Here is a 22,301-nt window from a genome sequence, read left to right on the forward strand (position 1 = left end):
AGTATGACATAAAAAATGTTTAGAGCCCCAATAATATAATTAATAAAATCCATTCCGTTCCAAATTACATATGCAAGAAATGTGCCAAATATGACGCTAAGTAATTAAATATTGTACACTATATAGACTAGCTCCTAATATACTCTAGTATGTGTAAAAAAAATTACAAAAATTATATAATTGTTTTTTTATTTATGGTCTGCAAGCTACGGATAGTATACTAGTGGTTGTTATGGCAACCACTGCAATTACCATGTTGTGATGGTCAACATAAAAATACTGTTGTCATGGTAATCGAGATGGCAAACATTCTGATATCAGAATTTACTCACATTGGTAGCGTTTGGTTGATGTAAAAATAAAAAAGTTGTCAGGATTAATATGTTAGGCTTCGTTCACATCTGACATCATAATAATGACCATGTTAGAACGAAGGCTATGTTCACATCTGCGTCAGGGCTCCGCTCCGACGTTCCGTCTGAGCTTTCCGTCGGAACGGAGCCCTGACTGGCACAAACTGAAACCAAAGGTTTTCGTTTCTATCACCATTGATTTCAATGGTGATGGATCCGGTGCCAATGGTTTCACTTTATCTCCGTTGTGCAAGGGTTCCGTTGTTTTGACGGGATGAATACCATGGCAACCAATATTATAAATGATGCCATTTTAACCATTGTCATGTGAAAGCTTTCATCACAACTTTAATGACATGATCATCAACCATTTTAAGGTTACGTTTACTGTCAACATAGGATGTATAGTAATGTCATGTAGCAGATCTTCTGCACAAAGAACAACTCATATAGTCGAGTGAGACAGCAGAAGTCCATTATTGTGTTTTGCTCCACAAATAGGAACAAAGTTCAAGGGCAAATATAAGTTTTTATACGCTGGCACATGGAGTCCTTTAAGGTCTGTATTACAGACCTCTAAGCACCTTGTGTGCTGCCATATTGTGTCTCCTTTGGCTTCCAGCGTAAAATACCTCTAATATGGCATATGTTGGAACATACCACAATTCACAGATTCCATTTGTATCCATGAGACTAAACCTCTGTGTGCCTCCGTATAAAATCGGAGGTACACAGGGGTACAGTAGGGGACAATTGCAGTCTATGGACCTCATATTACAGATCTATACAACACAGATCTGTAATACAGCCATGTGCATGAGCCCTTACCAGATATGTACATCGTTGCAACCAAACTTTGTATTGCTCCAAAAAAACTAAATTGAAGCAACTTTGCAAATAGTCCTGATTAAAAATATTCTACCATTTTGTGCCTACAGCTCCTATGCAGATGTATGTGCCACTGTGGTTATAGACCACAAAGAAACCTTTTGTAGTCTGGACCTACATTTACACTCCCTTCCATCTGTCCCCTACATCTTTAAAATGTATTAAATGTACAGTGCTGATGCCTGGTTCAATACCTTCTGTTGGCGCTCCCCCAAATGGTGTGTCTACTTACTGTATAATCGCCATATGTTACCGCCACCATACACTGCAAAAATGATGTACTGTACAGTGCCTAAGTAAAAGTGTGACACAAGTAGATACCACCATAGAGTTTTCATATAATGCCAACATGAATTGATCAAATTACAACTCCATATATAAAGTAATCTATCAACAGTGCTATACAATGTCTAAATAATGCTCTTATACAATTTATATTAAGGGTCATGTTGGTCACAAGCCTCTGGTGCTAGGCTTTCTGTACCCCGTATATCACTGCCTATATGAACGATTTAAAATATAATTTTATTATAGAAATACCAAACTAAAATAGGGCTAAATAGCCACAATACTAATAGAGGCGTAAGCACGATTGACCAGCACAGGAGGGGGGCATATGAGGGTACTAAGTAGTGAATGTACCGCAAACTGCTCACCAATGAATCCCCCTATCTGTGTTATGTAATAAACACCTGGTCAGTCTGTGCCAATAAACTGTGTCCCTACGTGTTTCCGCACCACTAATAATCAGGGTGCTTCATCAGGGGTCACACTGATGTAATTTTAACACATCTAGATGGCCGGAAGACACCTATTGCGTGTCTATATCATTCACCCTCCTGTGCTGGTCAATCATGCTTACGCCTCTATTAGTATTTGGGCTATTTAGCCCTATTTTAGTTTTGTATTTCTATAATAAAATTCTATTTTAAATCGTTCATATAGGCAGTGATATATTCAATCAATTCAAGTGAACGGACCTCTTTATATATTGATGCAACAATTGTTGTGTAGTGGCAAAGCTTTCTGTAACCCACCCACCCACCTTTGCAGTGGCAACTAATCACACACCTCAAAGGCTGGCCCTGGATGAACATGCCCTTGATACATGATACAATTCTGTGGCCACAAGGCTGTTATTTTATTCTATGACTGTCCATGACTATGATTTCATTCTATGGCTGCCTCTTCCGAACAGAATTCCTAATGTTCCTACACGTGAGTCCCCTCAGCCTCTACTCACCATAGCAGCTGCTTAGTATTATTATTAATATTATTATTATTTTAGTGTCCATGTTTTAAAAACCACTAAGATTATGATGTCATCATTTCCATAACCACTTTTATAATGACAATGTTATTATGGTTACAAATTGCGCTGTAATACATTCCATGTCAATAAATCTAAATGTTTTAATACATTATATATATCAACAAATGATGTAACATTTAATTGTTATTTTCTAACTGTTATTTTTTCACTTTGTAATGCTATGCACTATCATTTCAATACTATCATGGCAGCCATTGTAATGTCTTTGTTGCCATAGCAACATTACAATGTTAATTATCATATCAACCATTAAGATGTCATGGCAACTGTTACTAGGGCACTGTTGTCATGGTAAGCATTATGACACATTGATGTGAAAACCATTATGATGTTAACATTTACATTATCACTACCAAGTCATTAGTGCCACGGCAATAATTCTAATGTGAATATTATTGTGGAAACTGTTAGGGCATGTTCAGACGTGGCAACATTTTTCCACTGCAAATGTTGCAGCAAATTCGCTGCAATGACGCAACGAATCTTCAGCAACATTTGCATATTTGACAGGTAATTCAGACGTTGTGGATATCACAGCGGACTTGGCGCAGAATCAGCCTTTGCCTTTTCGTTGCTTCTCTGCAACAGAACGTGCGGACTGTCCGCAGCGGAATTCAACAGCAATTCTGCCACGTCTGAACATTCCCTTGTAATGTCAGTTTTCTCATGATCCTGATTATGATAGCAGTGCTGTCAAGACTATTATAAAGTCTTGGTTGCCATGACGGCTATTACACAATGGAACTGTTCATGTCAACATCATAATTATAATGATTTCTATGTATACGAGTCTGGTTTTATGTGTTTTTAGACTGCAAACTTATTAGCAATGAAGCCATGCTATTCTTCATCTTTATAGCTTCTGCATTAATCTGAATTGTCTGAAAATAAATTTAGATGGAGAATCTCTTTACTTTATTTCGCTTCATTGTTAGGGTATGTTCACACGTGCACGTCCGTTACGGCTGAAATTTCGGAGCTGTTTTCAGGAGAAAACAGCTCCTGAATTTCAGACGTAATTGCTCGTACTCGCGTTTTTCGAGGCGGCAATTACGGACGTAATTGGAGCTGTTTTTCAATGGAGCCAATGAAAAACGGCTCCAATTACATCTCAAGAAGTGACATGCACTTCTTTGACGCGGGCGTCTTTTTGCACGCCGTCTTTTGACAGCGGAGCGTAAAAAAAATGCCATAAAACGCCCGAATTACGTCCGTAAATAGGGCGTGTGAACATACCCTTAGGGATTATGGTACTCTGTTTTTTAAGTTCTTACTCCCTTAAACTGTATATTACTTTTTAATGAGTAGGTAAAAAGCATTTGACTTATGACCGGTTTCAGATATACGCAGCCATATTACAGTGGTTTGAAAGTAGCCATACTAAGATGAATTATGGCTCGTATCTGTACATTGCTAAACTTATAAGCTTTATTGCATATTCTAGGAACCAAGGAAAACATGATTGTCAAAGGAATTCTAGACAAAATTTGTGCAATTGTTGAACCAAATGTGGAACAGTATGGTGTTCATTTATTGAGGTAAGCTTAGCAAATGCAAAAGTGCTGCTTTCTGCATGACTTAAAGCTGTTTCTAATTAGAAAAAAACTTATTATTTTGTTTTAATCTGTTTTGATTTTCTGATTGGATATTTGTTATTCTATTTTTTAACACGATTACGGGGGCAGCAATCTTGCCTGAGTTGTTGCTCTGAGTTGTTAACAGCATTTCTAGATATTTTCTTTACAGCAGGCACCTGGACATAAGAAACCTTTTTCAGAAAATAACTCATTGACTTCTATGGGAGAGTGTTGTGGGCATGCTCTGTGACATGTTCAGATGTCATTAGGCAGGGAGGGGGAGGAGTGAGGGGGAGGTGAGCTGTCCCCATCACCTATTGTTAATAGTGTGATCCTGTTATCCATATAGGCAGTAATTACATCAGTATTTCATTATATTTCAGATATATGTTTAAGCACAGTGCTGCTTCACACGAATATCCCTGCTATGCAGATGAGCGATACAGGATTGCATTTGCTGATTATGCAGTTACCTACCCAGATCAACCAGCAAATTCATGGTTTGTGGTTTTCAGGTAAGTTTTGATACTCTAGATCCATTGAAAGGAGCACGTATTAGACCTATCAATGACCTTTCCCGTATCTTCGTCTTGTTACAGTTTAAAAAGAACTTGAAAAAATTCAAACTTACCTGGAAATCCTGTGCAATCTTTTTTTTCTCACTTCTGGCTCTAATTTCCTATTATAAATAGAACGAGGAAGGGTTCGATCAGCCATTGACTCCACTCCCTTTTCCTGTCTGCTAACATACAGTATGGTAACCTTCTGTATGCAGTAGACTTCTGCAGACACGGCTGTTATCTGCTTCATTGGTTGTCATCTGTTCTCTAGAGGCCCCTGGACAAAACACTTTTTAGAAGGAGATAAATGGAGAGTAGTACAGCCACATGAATTGTCTCTCTAAAGACATTAACTGCATATTGCTAGAATATGTCATGAACCGACATGTATGCTTAATTTAGGATGTAATTTGGGCGTTACCTCTATCCCCAAACACAGGGCCGCTTTTAAATGCTGACACACAAATCATCCATTGCCAGAAAAATGTAAGAGGCAGGGTTCAAGATTTGGTCAAGATAATATGTGGTACCATCCAAACTGCATAGCCTCATACTGTTAGTAGCCCCGCTCTATTGGAGATGTGGGTCTAAGACGGGCATAATACTACATGTATTTTGAGACTGTCCAGTATTGATTGGTTTTTGGACCGAAGTATGGCACATTATGTCAAAATTCCCTGGCTACCAGTTGCCTAAATCTCCTGCCCTGTTTCTTCTCCACAACCGGAACATTCCACTCTACATACAAGAGCTCTGTATTTGCCATCTGATTATCACAGCAAGAGCTATGTGGCATCAATCATCCACCGCTATGTGGTGTCAAGCATCCACTCTATTGTTCCGAATGTGGTTTAATAAACTTTTGCAACCCACAAGCATATCTGTTACACCTTGTTGTGTTATTAGGATTCTTGAGAATTGATGAATAAAGTATAAAAAAAAAGATACTCCATTGATGTTTATCCAGTGGAAGTCCAACCGAGGTGACCCCTGCCGTTCGATATAACAAAGTGGCAGTGGCGATAGGAAAGAGCTGTGCCACTTTGTTTCATTCTGGTTCTACTCGCCCCTTTTTTTCATTAATTCATTAAGTAGTTATTTAAACTTCCTAATGAATATTTTCGTAGTCACGTTGCTCAACCAGCTATTTAGTAACAGATGTGACCCACAGCTCATCACGCTGGATCTCCATGATCTTATGGAATACTTATGGTATATTTTTTTTTATCCTACTGTTGTGGAGAAGGCCAGAGAGGAAAGACAGAGGATGTTGTGTTTTTCTACTGTAATTTTTTTTAAATATTCAGTTAAATGTTAATCTTTATTTTTAACTAAATCCTACAACTTCTTTAGGGAAGTTTTCCATGTTCCTGAGAAGATGCTTATAGTGCCCAAGATGTATACCAACCTCCAAGCCTGTGCACTTCACGTCATTAATAATGATACATTGGAGGAAATACCTTGGGTTTGTAACAAAGTAGCACCATTTTTATACACCAAAAACATGGTGAGTGATAAGAAACTGCACCCAAGCAGCTATTAAAGTGTTATTATTCAATACTGCACCATGTTGAAAAGATATAATATATGAGCTAAAGCTCTGTTCACATCTACGTTGTGTCCCATTCTGACGTTCCGTCTGAGCTTTCCGTCAGAACTGGACCCTGAACAGACGCAAGTCGACTACGCAATTGCTTCCGGCAAAACAACGGATCCGATGCACAACAGAGACAAGCGGAAACCATGGGCACGGGATCCATCACCATTGAAATCAATGGTGATGGAAACGGAAACCTCCAGTTTCCATCGGTGTCAGTTTGTGTCTGTTCAGGGTCCCGTTTTAACGGACAGCTCAGACGGAACGTCAGAACGGGACCCCAGCGCAGATGTGAACAGAGCCTTATTGTTCCAGACTTACAATAGTAAATGCAGCCCCATATAAATATATTGTGATAAGACAGATGTATACATAATATTTAAAGAATTTCATTGGTGTTTTATATTTAAAGTGACACTTGAGTTTGAAGACCATTGAAATATAATTCTATGAAATTACATTATCGGAAATTTCCTAATACTATGTTGGTATTAGAACTGCTCCGTTTATGCCTGAAGGGCTGATGGTTATTTTGAATTTCCCATCAATGCGATGCAGGCGTTGTCAGCAATATACAGTGACATTTATTGTTGCCTGCATTTTGTCAATGGTTAGTTTTTTCTAACTTCTTGTGAGCCATGCTTATAAGAATAGATTTCTTAAACCTAGTTCACGAGAAAAGGGTAGAAGCTGCCAATTCCAACCAATCAGATTACAGCTCTTTTGTATCAAAGCTCCTTTAAATAATCAAAACAGTGACCTGATTGGTTACTATGTTTTGATAAATCTCTCCAATCCAGAGCAGTGGAAGTCACTAAAACAGGAAATCACAGCATTGCTAGGGGCCCAAATACATTCTTTGTGTAGCATGATAGACTTTCACTCTTAGTATAATACTATTATTCCTTCACTTCAATATATGAGTATTTAATATTTGAGTATTTCTAATTAAATTGTATTTGTCAAATTTCAGAAAGGATATACATTCATAGCTGAAGCACATGCTGGTGAATTTTCCGTAGCATCTGGAAAATGGAGACTAAGGCTCATTGGGGCCTGTAATCCTTTACCATCGCTTTCACGTGACACTGTAAATAATGCCTTCTCTATGAAAGAAATCAGAGATTATTATATACCCAACAAGAAAGAAATTATATTTAGGTAAGTACACTTACAAATTAAACTAGTTAATATTTTCTTAAAATGATTGTGTACAATACTAATCTAAAAATTAAGATGGTAAGATGGTATTTAGCCCTGGTCATGTGACCATCACATGACCAGTTCAGTTTTTTATCTGCTGAAGTTAAACAATGAAGGTTGCTATTGACAGACAGCAAGCAGAGATTTTACCAGGAGTAACTGATACAGAAAGTATATTGGAAAATGACATAATTTTTCACTATACAAAGAATGACCTTTATTTTCTACATTCAGAATACCCCTTTAAGTACTTTACAATATTATAATCTGCTCATCTTTAAAGTGATCGGCTAAAACTGCAGTATTCTTTGTTGCCACTAGTATTTGGCATCTTAGCATGTCACACTATTCTTCTGTGTTAAATATTAGAGCCTAGGGATATGTTCACATGTGGCATTCACATGGGTCTTTTGACCCATTTTATTTTATTTTTTTGCATGTTTGGTAAAAATGACAGTAAAATGTTTTATTGCGGTTCTTACAAAAACTGAAAATCGCAACAACAAAAACTGAAAAAACATTACAGTAGACATCCTAGATGGCCAATTTAGACCATTTTATTCTGACTTTCACTGCCTTTTTGTGACACGAAAGAGTATGACAGACACTGACCAAAGGCAAGTCCGTGGAAAAGTCAATCTTCTTGTTGGATTTTTTGGTCATTGTCAAGTACAGTCTTTAGCATGCTTAGTGAATTTTACAGATTTGCACCACCAGGCATTCTAAAATTGTGTCATGATTTTATCAGTAGAAGCCCAGGTCACAGAGCAAGGCAGAGAATGATCTGTCAAATGTCAGCAATGTAGTGGTTTAACATATGCTGTTGTCATCCAGAAGGATGTGTATGACGAAAAGCGTACGACGGTAGTGTACGGTCAGCTTATGTGTGGCTAGTGGTTCCAGAAATGTAGCTGTTCACTTCTATAGAGGAGTTCTCAAAATAAGTGGGGCGCAAAGTGCACCAATCGAGCCTGTAAGGGTATGTTCACACGATAGCAGGCATTTACGGCTGAAATGACAGCCTGTTTTCAGAAGAAAACAGCTGCGTCGTTTCAGCCGTAAATGCTCCTCCTCGTAATATACGAGGCGTCTGTGACGCTCGTATATCTTGAGCTGCTCTTCATTGAGTTCAATGAAGAACGGCTCAAATTACGTTGCAAAGAAGTGCCCTGCACTTCTTTGCCGAGGCAGTCAATTTACACGTCGTCGTTTGACAGCTGTCAAACGAGGACGCGTAAATTACAGGTCGTCTGCACAGTACGTCGGCAAACCCATTCATATGAATGGGCAGATGTTTGCCGACGTATTGTAGCCCTATTTTCAGCCGTAAAACGAGGCATAATACGCCTCGTTTACGCCTGAAAATAGGTCGTGTGAACCCAGCCTAATATCTTATGCCTGTTATTTGTCAATTGTCCTTTCTTATCCATTACTGATGACAGAAGGTGTATATACTGTGGCATCTAAGTGGAAATATTTAAACATTTATTCAGAAAAGCTTCAGACTTCCGACAGACTATCACACAATAGCTCTATTTTGTCTACAGAAAGCGAATAAGTGACTTAATCATCCATTTCTTTATAGTAATATAAATCTCTTGTCAGAATCTGCCAGGAGTCTTTCTGTTTGTGTTGCATTTTGACATAATGATTTCTTTGTTCTGCTCTTGCGAAAAAGGTACACCGTAAAAGCAGCAATAGACCACATGGCAACCGTTCAGGTACAAACCTCTAAGTCAGATGTATTCATCAAGATACAGATCCTGGATAATGATGAAGAAGTTGTTAGTGTTACTGGCAAAGGTCAAGCACTTATACCTGCATTTTGCTTTATGCCGAATGAAAGGCCTTTAAGCTCTCACTGTAAGTATTTTGGCACTGCATCTCATTGTTTTATATCTTTCCACTGACATTTGTTTATATGCTGTATTTAATTTACAATATTTTATTTTTGTTATAAATAACAGATGCTCTTCGTATGCCATGTCTATGTGTTACAGATTGCACTGTATCAATACATTGACACCTAATGAAAACTCCCAACTTTAGTTTTATTGCAATATGATATTTTGACACTTTAATTGTAATGTGACTATACCACATACAAGTATATACAAACACTGTCAAATCTGCACTTTACTTCTTGTTTTCCTAACTATATTTATAAATCCTGAGCAGGATAGCCCAGAAGAGTAACAAGGAACCATGGGACCCAAAAGTAAAACTTTGAATAGGTCTCCCACTCCACCGTAACCATCTTCAAAAGCAAGGGAGTTAAGAAATTGAAAAGCTATTCTATATATATATATATATATATATGTATGTTAACTTAGCCCCCTGTGTTCCTTTCTTCGGTGTCTCAGTGATTTGCATACAATTTTCCACTGCCTACTTCCGCTCTGCCCTTCCATTATCCACAGTGATCACTAGCTACCTTATTAGGCACCAGTATAGAAAACGTACATGTATGATACCGCCACAATTGTTGCTACCTGTACAATACAATTGATGTGTTATTTATACCGCATCGTGTAGGGCTATTTTCACCCATTCCACCCAAAAAAATATAAAAGTTAATAAATAATTTCTATGTACAAAATGGTGCCAGTGAAAACAGTGAGAACAAATAATGATTAATAATAAAAATTATAATAATAATAAGGTGATGCATGGATTAACTGCTTTCAAATGTATTATTTGTGTAATGTAACACTTATGTTTTTATATAATTTACTATTTAATAGCAAGCAAAAGCCAGGTATTGGTAAGTGGAACAAAGAAAGGGAGAATCAGTTCAGGTGGAAGCCAGAAAAATAACAAGACATCTTCAAGACCTGGGAGCATTGCCGAAACGCAACATTCTGGAGAGAGTGAAACCACAGAAGAAAAAATGCCTTCTCCACAGCCAGTAAGAGTTTACAGTACTTCCTTATCCTGCATATTAATGACCACATTATGGTGGTTGTTGAGGTCATAAACTACTATAAATGATAGCAATAGTAGAGTAGAAAGCCAAAACGCAAAGGCACCAAGGGGACTTCTATGTAAAATTAGAATTCACTGTTGTACGGAGCTGAAATTGTCTATTATCGCTCCAAGCCAAAAATGTAAAGAAAAAGAGGAAAAAAAAAAGAAATATAAAATGATCTGTATCACTACAAATGACCAACATGTCCAAAACACCTTTCATTAAAACGGCATTATTGTTATACTATTTTACAGCATTTGTAAATGACACATATGCTATAATTTTGTCAGAATATACTCATCATCTATGCTGCAATTAAATATATATATATATATATATATATATATATATATATATATATATATATATGCTAAGCTGGCAGTATCAACAACACATCGAGATGTTTCTTGCATCTACTGATGAAATATCAAACAATGTGACATTACCATTATATCCAGCTAGAAGCCACTTGCGGCAATTAACTAGGGCAATGATTTATATGCAGTTTTTTTTTTTACTGGGGATAATGTAATGGTCATACAGGACTGGGTTTAAGGATAAGTCCCTATTCTTGTATGACCATGTGTGTTTAATACTCTGCCTGAGAATAAAGCAAATATTATACTTGAAGCTACCAGTAAAGCACTATGTAGTCAAGTCCAGGTATGAGTCACAGAGGTAGAATATATGAATTCATATTTTTCTTTAAAAAAAACCAAAACTAAAAACACAATAAGGTAGATTTTTTAATACTATTGTAGGGATACACAAAAAACAGTTTTTAAAAGAAAACATATTTTATTTACTATATACCCAACAACTAGTGAACTAAGAGTGACATGTGACTACAAAAGCACTGTCAGGACAACAGCAATTTAAAGCAATGTGTAATCATGTTCACACTGTGCTTCGTTTTTTGCTTTTTTTACTCTCTCTTTCTATGGATGTGTGTATGTATACATGTATTTATATTATGAAGTCATTTGTGGATACAGTATCTGGAGGCATTATTTTATGTGTTTGGCGGAACCTTTGCGTGTACATTATATGGTGGCTATATATTTGTTGCTAGCTGAAATAGTTATCTGAAAAGTATGGACAACCCGAGTTAAGCTGCTGATACCAATGTTAACCTACCCTAATTTTTACAGTAATGCAGCGTTATTTATGTGTACATTTTATTCAGATTATATACTTTACGTGTAGAGTATTGTAGCCTTATCAGTATATGGTGATGACACTGATTGTGTGACTGAGCATCTATTGGTGTCTATGCGCGTTCATGCATAATTCTCCCGGTGAACCTTCCCCTGACTACATCTCTCATACATCCTTGGTAAAAAATAATTGGATTATTATGTGTGTTCCATTCAGAGGAAAGAACACATTACTAGGTGAAGAAATTGACATGTTGTTCTTTTTTCTCTCCGCACACACCCTTTTTTCATAGATCTTTGCTTAATCTGCTTCTTTTCTCCCACTTTTCTTCTCTCTGGACTATCTAATATTGATTGTCTCCATTAAAGGGGTAATCTCATTAGAGACATCCCCTTTTAGGACGAAGCAACGGAGCGATCAGTGATCTGTAGTATTCAGTTGAATGACCATCCATGTGATATATGGACAGCTCGTGTCCACCAGAACGCAAGCTGCTCTTGCATAGCAGTTCTCCTTTATGGTTCATAGAGGAGTCCCGAGTGTGATACAGGGCATAGTAATAGTAATAGGGTATATGGACAGGGATAGTCTTCAATAACCATCATATTATTGGATGGGAATCTGGACTCTTTAATCCGTTATTTACTGTGTCGAAACAGCAATTTTCGTACATCTTGAAGCTTTTAGAACTACTAAATAGAATATAGAAACAGACAGATTAGCATAGTTTTGGCATGAAAGGGCTTTCAAGCCAAGGATAAGGCTGTTTCAAGATCACATTATAGTTTTGAGACCTTGATGAACTGTTTAATACTTAATTTGCCTGTTGCTTCAAACATTCTAATAGCATTTTGCCCCTTTGTGTACTGTTGTCAGAGACAATATTATGTGGTTGATTTTCTGGCACTTTGTTGGTGATACAATTCTCGCACTCATGGTTTAGGAAAATGAATTTGAGCTTTGAATTGAATTGACATAATATGAATCAGCTGCGGGACTGCACCTGATAGAAAGGGATCTTTTTGTCTCTACTGAACATCATGATGTTCTTATTAAATGTGTTTCATAGAAAATGTATAAGAAAAAAGTTCTACTGGATTGACTACATCATCAGCATAAAATATGAATACAAATGTAAAACTGTGTATAAAAGTTTAATTATGTGAAGAAAAGACATTTTCATTTAGAAACTAGATCCAAAGTACAAGGATGACTAAAAATCTGTGAAAGTAATGACAGTTTAAAGTCAAATATGGGATAAATGACAGTTCGCATGAAACTTTTATATCATAGAATAAAAAGGCTGCTGTCATATTACACTCAGTAGTTACTAAGATTGAAACAAAAAGTCCAACAAGTTTTATTAATCCTAAATGCATAGTGTTGTGCCAATGCTGTTCAAAATCTCTAGTTTCCTACCTTTCTACCTGTGACAAAATAATAATAAGTGACCGCCAGCATAGTTTTATGGTTTTACTAAGGACAGAAGTTGCCAAACCAACCTGATTTTTTTATGAGGAGGTGAGTAGAAGCCTGGGCAGAGGGGCAAATTTGGGTATAGTCTTTTTGGACTTTGCAAAGGCAGAGACACTGTCCCACAAAGATGTCTAAGGGCCTGTTCACATCAGTGTTGGCTTTCCATTCCGGGGTTCAATCGGAGGTTTCCGTCGGGTGAACGCCGCAACGGAAAGTCAAACTGAAACCACAGCTTCCGTTTCAGTCACCATTGATATCAATGGTGACGGAAACATTGCTAATGGTTTTCGTTTGTCACCATTCCGGCAGGTTTCCATTTTTCCGACGGAATCAATAGCGCAGTCGACTCCGCAATTGATTCCTGCCGGAATGGTGACTAACGGAAACCATTAGCAATGTTTCCGTCACCATTGATATGAATGGTGGCAGAAATGGAAGCTATGGTTTCAGTTTGACTTTCCGTTGCTGGGTTTGCCCGACGGAAACCTCTGACGGAACCCCGGAACGGAAAGCGAATGGTGATGTGAACAGGCCCTTATAGGTAACGTAAGGTCTATTTTGTTTTTAGAAAGTATAGTTTGTAATTGGATTGAAAACTGGCTCAGGGGCTGTATCCAGAGAGGGGTGGTAAATTATTCAAGTGGAGAATGAATGGAGAGATGGCCGCACATGTGCAGCCACCTCTCCATTCTCCACCTGGATGTGGCAGCCCAACAGGCAGTCTACCAGACAGTAAAGGGGTCTGGTGATCCATGTTCTAGAGATGGTTTGGGTCCCACAGCATCTATCACACATTTATATCATATCATGTGGATTTGCCATACAAAATATCATCAATGCTTATGTAAATATATAGAATTCTTGTTGGAATGTTGAACTGGTCTGATCGCCACTTGGGATCAGGAGAGACATGTTTCCTTTTTATGACAGATTAGCTCATATCTTATGTTTTATTTTTTTCTTTCTTTGGATAAATAGGGGAAAACAAAGTTCTAAAATTTACCCCTACTCCTTTCCTTCATCAACATCCTCTTCCATCCCCTAGTTAAACTTGACCAACATGTTGTTTTTCAACCATACTAACTAAAAGACCATGTAGCTTAAAGTGTGTCTCCAGTTATACTCTGCCGGCCGAACTAACATGGGCATGGAGAGACGATCCCACACGCTGGGCAGTACAATTACAAGAGTAATACAATACAATGCTGGGTGAGCATCTTGCATGGGTCCAATTCTAATTAAATGGACCCTTGCATAACACTCTCCGGGCATTGTACGGTTGCCGAGGCATCTGTAGCGCCCAGCATGCAGAAGCGTATCTCCACGCCCTTTAATGTGTCATTATCACTTTTATGCATAAATCAGTTGTACATTTGACTACATGAGACTTTGTAATATGTGCTTGTAAAGGATCTGCCAGGCACAGCTTCGGGGTTAACGCCCATAGATAATCAGTCTGCACCTGCTTCTATGTCTGTGAGACTGACTCCATCTTCCACCACTCAGGGTGGCAGGCTTAGGAGTGGGAGAACCTATCACAGCCTGGCCAGACGGAGCTAGCTCCCGCCCTCTGTCTATTTATACCTGCCTTTCCTTTTCCTCCTTTGCTTGTGATTCTTCTCGTTTGGTTTCCTGGCCCTGCTGCAGCTTCTTGTACCATTGTCCTTGCTTCATATTGACCCCGGCTTGCTGACTACTCTCCTGCTCTGCGTTTGGTACCTCGAACACTCCTGGTTTGACTGGGCTTGTTTACTACTCTTCTGCTCTGCGTTTGGCACCTCGTACTCTCCGGCTTGTTCACTTCTCTTGTTGCTCACGGTGTTGCCGTGGGCAACTGCCCCTTTCTCCCCCTAGCTCTGTGTACCCTTGTCTGTTTGTCTGTCGTGCACTTATTGAGCGTAGGGACCGTCGCCCAGTTGTACCCCGTCGCCTAGGGCGGGTCGTTGCAAGTAGGCAGGGACTGAGTGGTGGGTAGATTAGGGCTCACTTGTCTGTCTCCCCACCCCAGTCATTACATAATCACAAGCACCATACCTAGTCTACCCTGGTCCCCGACACCACTATGGACCCCCTTGAGACCCTGGCTCAGCAAATGCAGGGTCTCTCCCTACAGGTCCAGGCCCTGGCTCAGAGGGTCAACCAGCCTGATGCTACCATGGTAGTCCCCCTCACCTCACCTCTTGAACCCCACCTCAAGTTGCCCGACCGGTTCTCAGGGGACCGGAAGACTTTTTTCTCCTTTCGGGAGAGTTGTAGGCTCTATTTTCGCTTAAAGCCCCACTCCTCAGGTTCTGAGAGCCAGCGGGTGGGTATAATTATGTCCCGGCTCCAGGAAGGGCCCCAAGAATGGGCCTTCTCCTTGGCTCCTGACGCCCCTGAACTTTCCTCCGTTGATCTTTTCTTTTCTGCTCTCGGACTCATCTATGACGAGACTGACAAGACTGCTTTTGCCGAGAGTCAGCTGGTGACCTTACGTCAGGGTAAGAGACCTGTTGAGGAGTATTGCTCTAACTTTAGGAAGTGGTGTGTAGCTTCTCGGTGGAATGACCCTGCCTTAAGATGCCAGTTTAGGTTGGGTCTGTCGAACGCCCTGAAAGATCTGCTAGTTAGTTATCCCTCTTCTGACTCCCTAGACCAGGTTATGGCTTTAGCGGTACGACTTGACCGACGTCTCAGGGAACGACGACTTGAACGTCTTGATGTTTTCTCCTCTGACTCCCCCATGATGCCTCCCGAGGTTCCGTTGCTTCGTTCCTCCCCGGAAGACTCTGAGGTACCTATGCAACTCGGGGCCTCCGTGTCCCCCCAACAACATAGAGATTTCCGCAGGAAGAATGGTCTCTGCTTCTACTGTGGGGATGACAAGCATCAAGTGAACAACTGTCCTAAGCATAAGAATGCAGCCGGAGAACTTCCGCGCCTAAGTGATGATCGGGGAGGTCACTTGGGCTCACAGGTATTTCCCGTAAATATGAAACGTAATAAAATCTTGCTTCCCTTTCAGGTCTCTTTTGGTGGTAGGTCTGCTACCGGCAGTGCCTTCGTGGATTCAGGGTCTTCTGCTAATATCATGTCTGTGGAATTTGCTATGTCTCTAGCTATGCCTTTGATTGATTTGCCTAAACCTGTCCCCATAGTGGGTATCGACTCCACTCCTCTTGCTAATGGTTATTTTACACAGCATACCCCTGTTTTTGAACTCCTTGTTGGCTCCATGCATTTGGAGCAGTGCTCTGTACTGTTAATGCAGGGATTATCGTCCGATTTGGTTTTAGGCCTTCCCTGGTTGCAGTTGCATAATCCCACGTTTGACTGGAATTCTGGGGACCTTACCAAGTGGGGTAATGAATGCTTGACGTCATGTTTTTCTGTTAATTCTATTTCTCCCCCTGAGGTGGTGAACACGCTACCTGAGTTTGTTCAGGACTTCGCCGATGTTTTCTTTAAGGAGGCCTCCGAAGTGTTACCTCCTCATAGAGAATATGATTACGCAATCAATTTGGTACCAGGAGCTAAGCTCCCTCTACGGGTAGGATATTTAATCTCTCTTGTCCCGAACGTGAAGCCATGAGAGAGTATATCCAGCAATGCCTGGCCAAGGGTTACATTCGCCCCTCTACTTCTCCGGTAGGTGCTGGCTTCTTCTTCGTAGGGAAGAAGGATGGTGGTCTTAGGCCATGCATTGACTACCGAAGCTTGAATAAGGTCACTGTAAGGAACCAGTATCCCATTCCTCTGATTCCTGATCTGTTTAATCAGGTTCAGGGGGCCCAATGGTTCTCTAAGTTTGATCTACGGGGGGCATATAACCTTATCCGCATCAAAGAGAGGGATGAGTGGAAGACTGCGTTTAACACACCCGAAGGTCATTTCGAATACCTCGTCATGCCCTTTGGGTTGTGTAATGCTCCCGTGGTCTTCCAGAATTTCATAAATGAGATTTTAAGAGACTACCTGGGGTTATTTCTTGTAGTGTACCTTGATGACATACTTGTGTTTTCCAAGGACTGGTCCTCCCACATTGAGCATGTCAGGAAGGTGCTCCAGGTCTTTCGAGAAAACAAACTGTTTGCAAAGACCGAAAAATGTGTGTTTGGGGTGCAGGAGATACCATTTTTGGGCCAAATCCTCACTCCTCATGAATTTCGCATTGGACCCCGCCAAGGTCCAGGCTGTGGCGGAATGGGTCCAACCTGCCTCCCTGAAGGCGTTGCAGTGCTTCCTGGGGTTCGCTAATTATTACAGGAGGTTTATTGCTAACTTCTCGGTCATCGCTAAGCCTCTTACGGATCTCACTCGCAAAGGTGCTGATCTCCTCCACTGGCCTCCTGAGGCTGTCCAGACTTTTGGGGTCCTTAAGAAGTGCTTTATCTCGGCCCCGGTGCTGCTTCAGCCCAACCAAATAGAGCCATTTATCGTGGAGGTTGACGCGTCCGAGGTGGGAGTGGGGGCTGTCTTGTCCCAGGGTACCAGGACCCTCACCCATCTCCGTCCCTGTGCCTACTTCTCCAGGAAGTTTTCACCCACTGAGAGTAACTATGATATTGGCAACCGTGAACTCTTAGCCATTAAATGGGCATTTGAAGAGTGGCGCCACTTCCTGGAGGGGGCTAGGCACCAGGTAACGGTCCTTACCGACCACAAGAATCTGGTTTTCCTAGAATCTGCCCAGAGGCTAAACCCGAGACAAGCTCGTTAGGCGTTATTTTTTACCAGATTCAACTTTGTGGTTACCTATAGGGCTGGGTCTAAAAATGTTAAGGCTGATGCACTGTCACGTAGCTTCATGGCCAGCCCTCCTTCGGAGGAAGATCCTGCTTGTATTTTGCCTCCAGGTATAATCATTTCCGCTATTGATTCTGATTTAGTCTCTGAAATTGCGGCTGATCAAGGTTCAGCTCCCGGGAGCCTTCCTGAGAACAAGCTGTTTGTTCCCCTGCAATTCCGGCTAAGGGTACTTAGGGAAAATCATGACTCTGCACTATCTGGCCATCCAGGCATCCTGGGTATCAAGCACCTCATTGCCAGAAACTATTGGTGGCCTGGGTTGCCTTAAGGCCTACGTCGCCGCTTGTGAAGTTTGTGCTAGGTCCAAGACTCCCAGGTCCCGACCAGCGGGCTTACTATGTTCTTTGCCCTTTCCCAGAGACCTTGGACCCATATCTCCATGGATTTTATCACCAATTTGCCTCCATCTCAAGGCAAGTCGGTGGTGTGGGTTGTAGTAGACCGCTTCAGTAAGATGTGCCACTTTGTGCCCCTCAAAAAACTACCCAATGCTAAGACGTTAGCTACCTTGTTTGTCAAACACATCCTGCGTCTCCATGGGGTCCCTGTCAATATTGTTTCTGATAGAGGGGTACAATTTGTTTCATTGTTTTGGAGAGCCTTCTGTAAAAAGTTGGAGATTGATCTGTCCTTCTCCTCTGCCTTCCATCCTGAAACTAATGGCCAAACTGAGAGGACTAATCAGTCTCTAGAACAATATTTAAGGTGTTTTATCTCTGACTGTCAATATGATTGGGTCTCATTCATTCCCCTCTCCGAATTTTCCCTTAATAACCGGGTCAGTAACTCGTCAGGGGTCTCCCCCTTTTTCTGTAATTTTGGGTTTAATCCACGGTTCTCTTCCGTTTCACCTGGTAGTTCCAACAATCCCGAAGTAGAGGTCGGTCATCGAGAACTGTGCACAGTCTGGGCTCGGGTTCAGAAGAACCTAGAGGCGTCCCAGAGCATACAAAAAACTTTGCGCCTTAAGGTCCCGTCCAAGAAGTTTGCTCCCTGGTTTATAGGGCCGTACAAGGTCATTGAAGTCCTCAATCCTGTCTCCTTCCGACTGGAGTTGCCCCCATCTTTTCGAGTACACGACATGTTCCATGCCTCCCTCCTTAAACGCTGCTCCCCGTCCTTGGCTCCCTCGAGGAAACCTCCGGTCCCTGTTCTCACCCCAGAGGGGGCAGAATTAGAGGTGGCCAAGATTGTGGACAGCAGAATGGTCCAAGGCTCCCTCCAGTACCTGGTCCATTGGAGAGGATACGGGCCTGAGGAGAGGACTTGGGTACCCGCCCGGGATGTTCACGCTGGGATATTGGTCAGGAGGTTTCACCTTCGTTTCCCCAGTAAACCAGGTTCACTTAGAAAGGGTCCGGTGGCCCCTCATAAAAGGGGGGGTACTGTAATGGATCTGCCAGGCACAGCTTCGGGGTTAACGCCCATAGATAATCAGTCTGCACCTGCTTCTATGTCTGTGAGACTGACTCCATCTTCCACCACTCAGGGTGGCAGGCTTAGGAGTGGGAGAACCTATCACAGCCTGGCCAGACGGAGCTAGCTCCCGCCCTCTGTCTATTTATACCTGCCTTTCCTGTTCCTCCTTTGCTTGTGATTCTTCTCGTTTGGTTTCCTGGCCCTGCTGCAGCTTCTTGTACCATTGTCCTTGTTTCATATTGACCCCGGCTTGCTGACTACTCTCCTGCTCTGCGTTTGGTACCTCGTACACTCCTGGTTTGACTCGGCTTGTTTACTACTCTTCTGCTCTGCGTTTGGCACCTCGTACTCTCCTGGTTTGACTCGGCTTGTTCACTTCTCTTGTTGCTCACGGTGTTGCAGTGGGCAACTGCCCCTTTCTCCCCCTAGCTCTGTGTACCCTTGTCTGTTTGTCTGTCGTGCACTTATTGAGCGTAGGGACCGTCGCCCAGTTGTACCCCGTCGCCTAGGGCGGGTCGTTGCAAGTAGGCAGGGACTGAGTGGTGGGTAGATTAGGGCTCACTTGTCTGTCTCCCCACCCCCGTCATTACAGTGCTTTCTTATTGCTATGTATTCTATAGTGTTAGTGCCTTATGTACATTTTATAGTCCAATTTTTTTTTAAATATCTTTATATTATATTTGTTTACATATTATTGTACGATCATGTTATTCTCACATATGATGCCCTCTTGAAGCATGAACGAGCAAACCAACCAGATGTAGCAGAGCTGAATTTGACATTGATCTGTTTATTTTGGACAGCACAAGATAACTTAGTTAATGGATAGGCATTGGTAATTTGTGAATATTGGGAAAGGAATGATATAATGATGAGTTATGCTTAAAAACTTAGCCCTGCTATATCTGTAATTACACAAGGGCATACTGTACCCGTTCTTTCATTGAGATGTACTTACAATTTTGAATATCACAGAAAACAGGATCTATGTCCTCCCCATCAGCAGCAGATGTCAGCTTTGTACTGGCCATATAACACCTTAGATGCCGCGGTCAATAGCGACTCTGGCAATTAAGTGGTTTCACAGATTGAGGGTGCTTCCTCAGTAAGCCCTTTGGCGCCCCTGTGATGTGATTTCTGGGCGCCGATGGGTTGTAATGGCAGCAAGGGGGGCCTTACAAAGTCCCCCAGGTCTTCCATGTATCGAAGCCTATGAGGCCCAGCCTTAATAGGCTGTTTGTTTGTACAACATTATAATTATTAAGTTCTATGTAACCTATGTACACCCAAATGGAAACTATATCCCGCAAATACAAGCCCTCATATGGCTACATCAATGGAAAAATGAAAAAGTTATGGCTCCTGGAATGCGGCTATGAGAAAAACAAAAACTCCTGAAGACCCAAAATAACCTCATTCATAAGAGGTTAATTAATTACTGTCCATTTTAATACATTAAACGGTCAAATCCTATGTAAACTAGACTCTGAAAGTTAACACTGATCAGTACTCCCATGTAAAGAAGAAGTCCCAAATGCATGTACGATTGTACAGCCAACTTAAAAGAGTTGGAGAACAAAAATTAATTTTTTGTTTCCAGTAAAAAAGTCAATGTTTTATTTACCATTTTTATAAAATGACAAAAAAGAAGATTAAACACACACAGAATAGAGAATGTGTTTTTTATTCTGTGTGTGTTCTCTTTTGTCATTTTTTAATAACGGTAGATAATAAAACATTGACGTATTTTACAGGAAATAAAAATGTATTGTTTGTCCTGCATGACCTTTTCAAGTTGACTGTGTAGACTCTGAAAGTTGTAATATATTCAGAACATAAAGTGTATAAAATAAGAGTGTCCTCCATTTGTTTTATCAGTAACCCTTATTTGTTTCTGTACAGACACATAAATACATTGTACAGGCAACCGTATTGTTCAGAAGTTGGGCGCTTACTGATAGTCAAGCAGCTTTTGTTCAAACACTAAAGGATATGGAAAAGCAAGAAATGAAAGGTAACAACATCATTATTTCTATGTTTTCATTATTTGTCTTATTTTTGTTTGGAAATGAATATAAATGTTCTTTAAAAAGCAGAAAAAAACATTTGCTAATGCCATTATGTAGCAAAAACATCTCCCAGGATTATTGGTATAGTAGTTCTTCATGTTCATCAGCAATTAATTTTCAGGTTACTGATATCCATACTCTTGGTACAGTCCCACATAGTGGCTGTCGCAAACCACAGCTAAATGCAGTTTTAGGCTTCGTTCACATCTGCACTAGTGCTCCGCTCTGACGTTCCGTCCGAGCTTTCCGTCGGAACGGAGCCCTGACAGACACAAACAGGAGACCATAGGTTTCCGTTTTCATCACCATTGATTTCAATGGAGACGGATTCGGTGCGAATGGTTTCCGTTTGTCTCCATTGTACAAGGGTTCCATCGATTTGACAGAATCAATAGCGTAGATGACTATGCTACTGATTCCGTCAGGACGACGGAACCCTTGTACAATGGAGACAAACGGAAACCATTTACACCGGATCTGGTCTCCGTTCCAACGGAAAGCTCAGACGGAACGTCGGAATGGAGTCTTAGCACAGATGTGACCGAAGCCTTACCCACAAGACCATGTGGCCACTAAGATAGATTGTTAATGCTCATGCTGTTTTGCTGCAAGTTAAACTGCTGTTTACCTGCAAAATCGTGCGACTAATTAACAATCGATTTGAAAGCTCCACTTACTAAATTCGGGCATGGTTTTCGGGTGCATGCGGCCACTGCTATAAGTGAATAAACAATTATGTATTTCACCACTTATCAATCACGGTCCGCAATTACGGATGATTTTTACAGTTGTGTGCATGGGGCCTAAGCATGCATATTTGCTAAGTTACACTTGGATGCTATTTAGTACTAAGGGTGTACTTATTTATTACCACCTAATTTCTGAATGTTGGTTTACTTTTTGGAAAAAATT

At 40.8% G+C, this 22,301-nt stretch overlaps 1 protein-coding gene across 3 annotated transcripts in view; it reads left to right on the plus strand.

Moving 5' to 3' along the window:
- The window catches only part of ADGB (androglobin), a 235,963-nt gene that overhangs the window by 168,126 nt on the left and 45,536 nt on the right, over nucleotides 1-22,301 (plus strand). For all 3 annotated transcript variants that reach the window (XR_012883227.1, XM_075862862.1, XM_075862863.1), the window contains exons 23-29: nucleotides 4,019-4,112; nucleotides 4,535-4,666; nucleotides 6,065-6,218; nucleotides 7,282-7,469; nucleotides 9,190-9,374; nucleotides 10,256-10,419; nucleotides 21,223-21,334. Coding sequence is in view for 2 of the 3 variants with exons in the window: in XM_075862862.1 (XP_075718977.1) it covers nucleotides 4,019-4,112; nucleotides 4,535-4,666; nucleotides 6,065-6,218; nucleotides 7,282-7,469; nucleotides 9,190-9,374; nucleotides 10,256-10,419; nucleotides 21,223-21,334 (1,029 nt within the window). In the remaining variant the exon portion in view is untranslated. The remainder of the gene's footprint in view (nucleotides 1-4,018; nucleotides 4,113-4,534; nucleotides 4,667-6,064; nucleotides 6,219-7,281; nucleotides 7,470-9,189; nucleotides 9,375-10,255; nucleotides 10,420-21,222; nucleotides 21,335-22,301) is intronic.

The sequence above is a fragment of the Rhinoderma darwinii genome, chromosome 4 (assembly GCF_050947455.1).
Source record: "Rhinoderma darwinii isolate aRhiDar2 chromosome 4, aRhiDar2.hap1, whole genome shotgun sequence".
In the NCBI taxonomy this organism is placed as follows: Eukaryota; Metazoa; Chordata; class Amphibia; order Anura; family Rhinodermatidae; genus Rhinoderma; species Rhinoderma darwinii.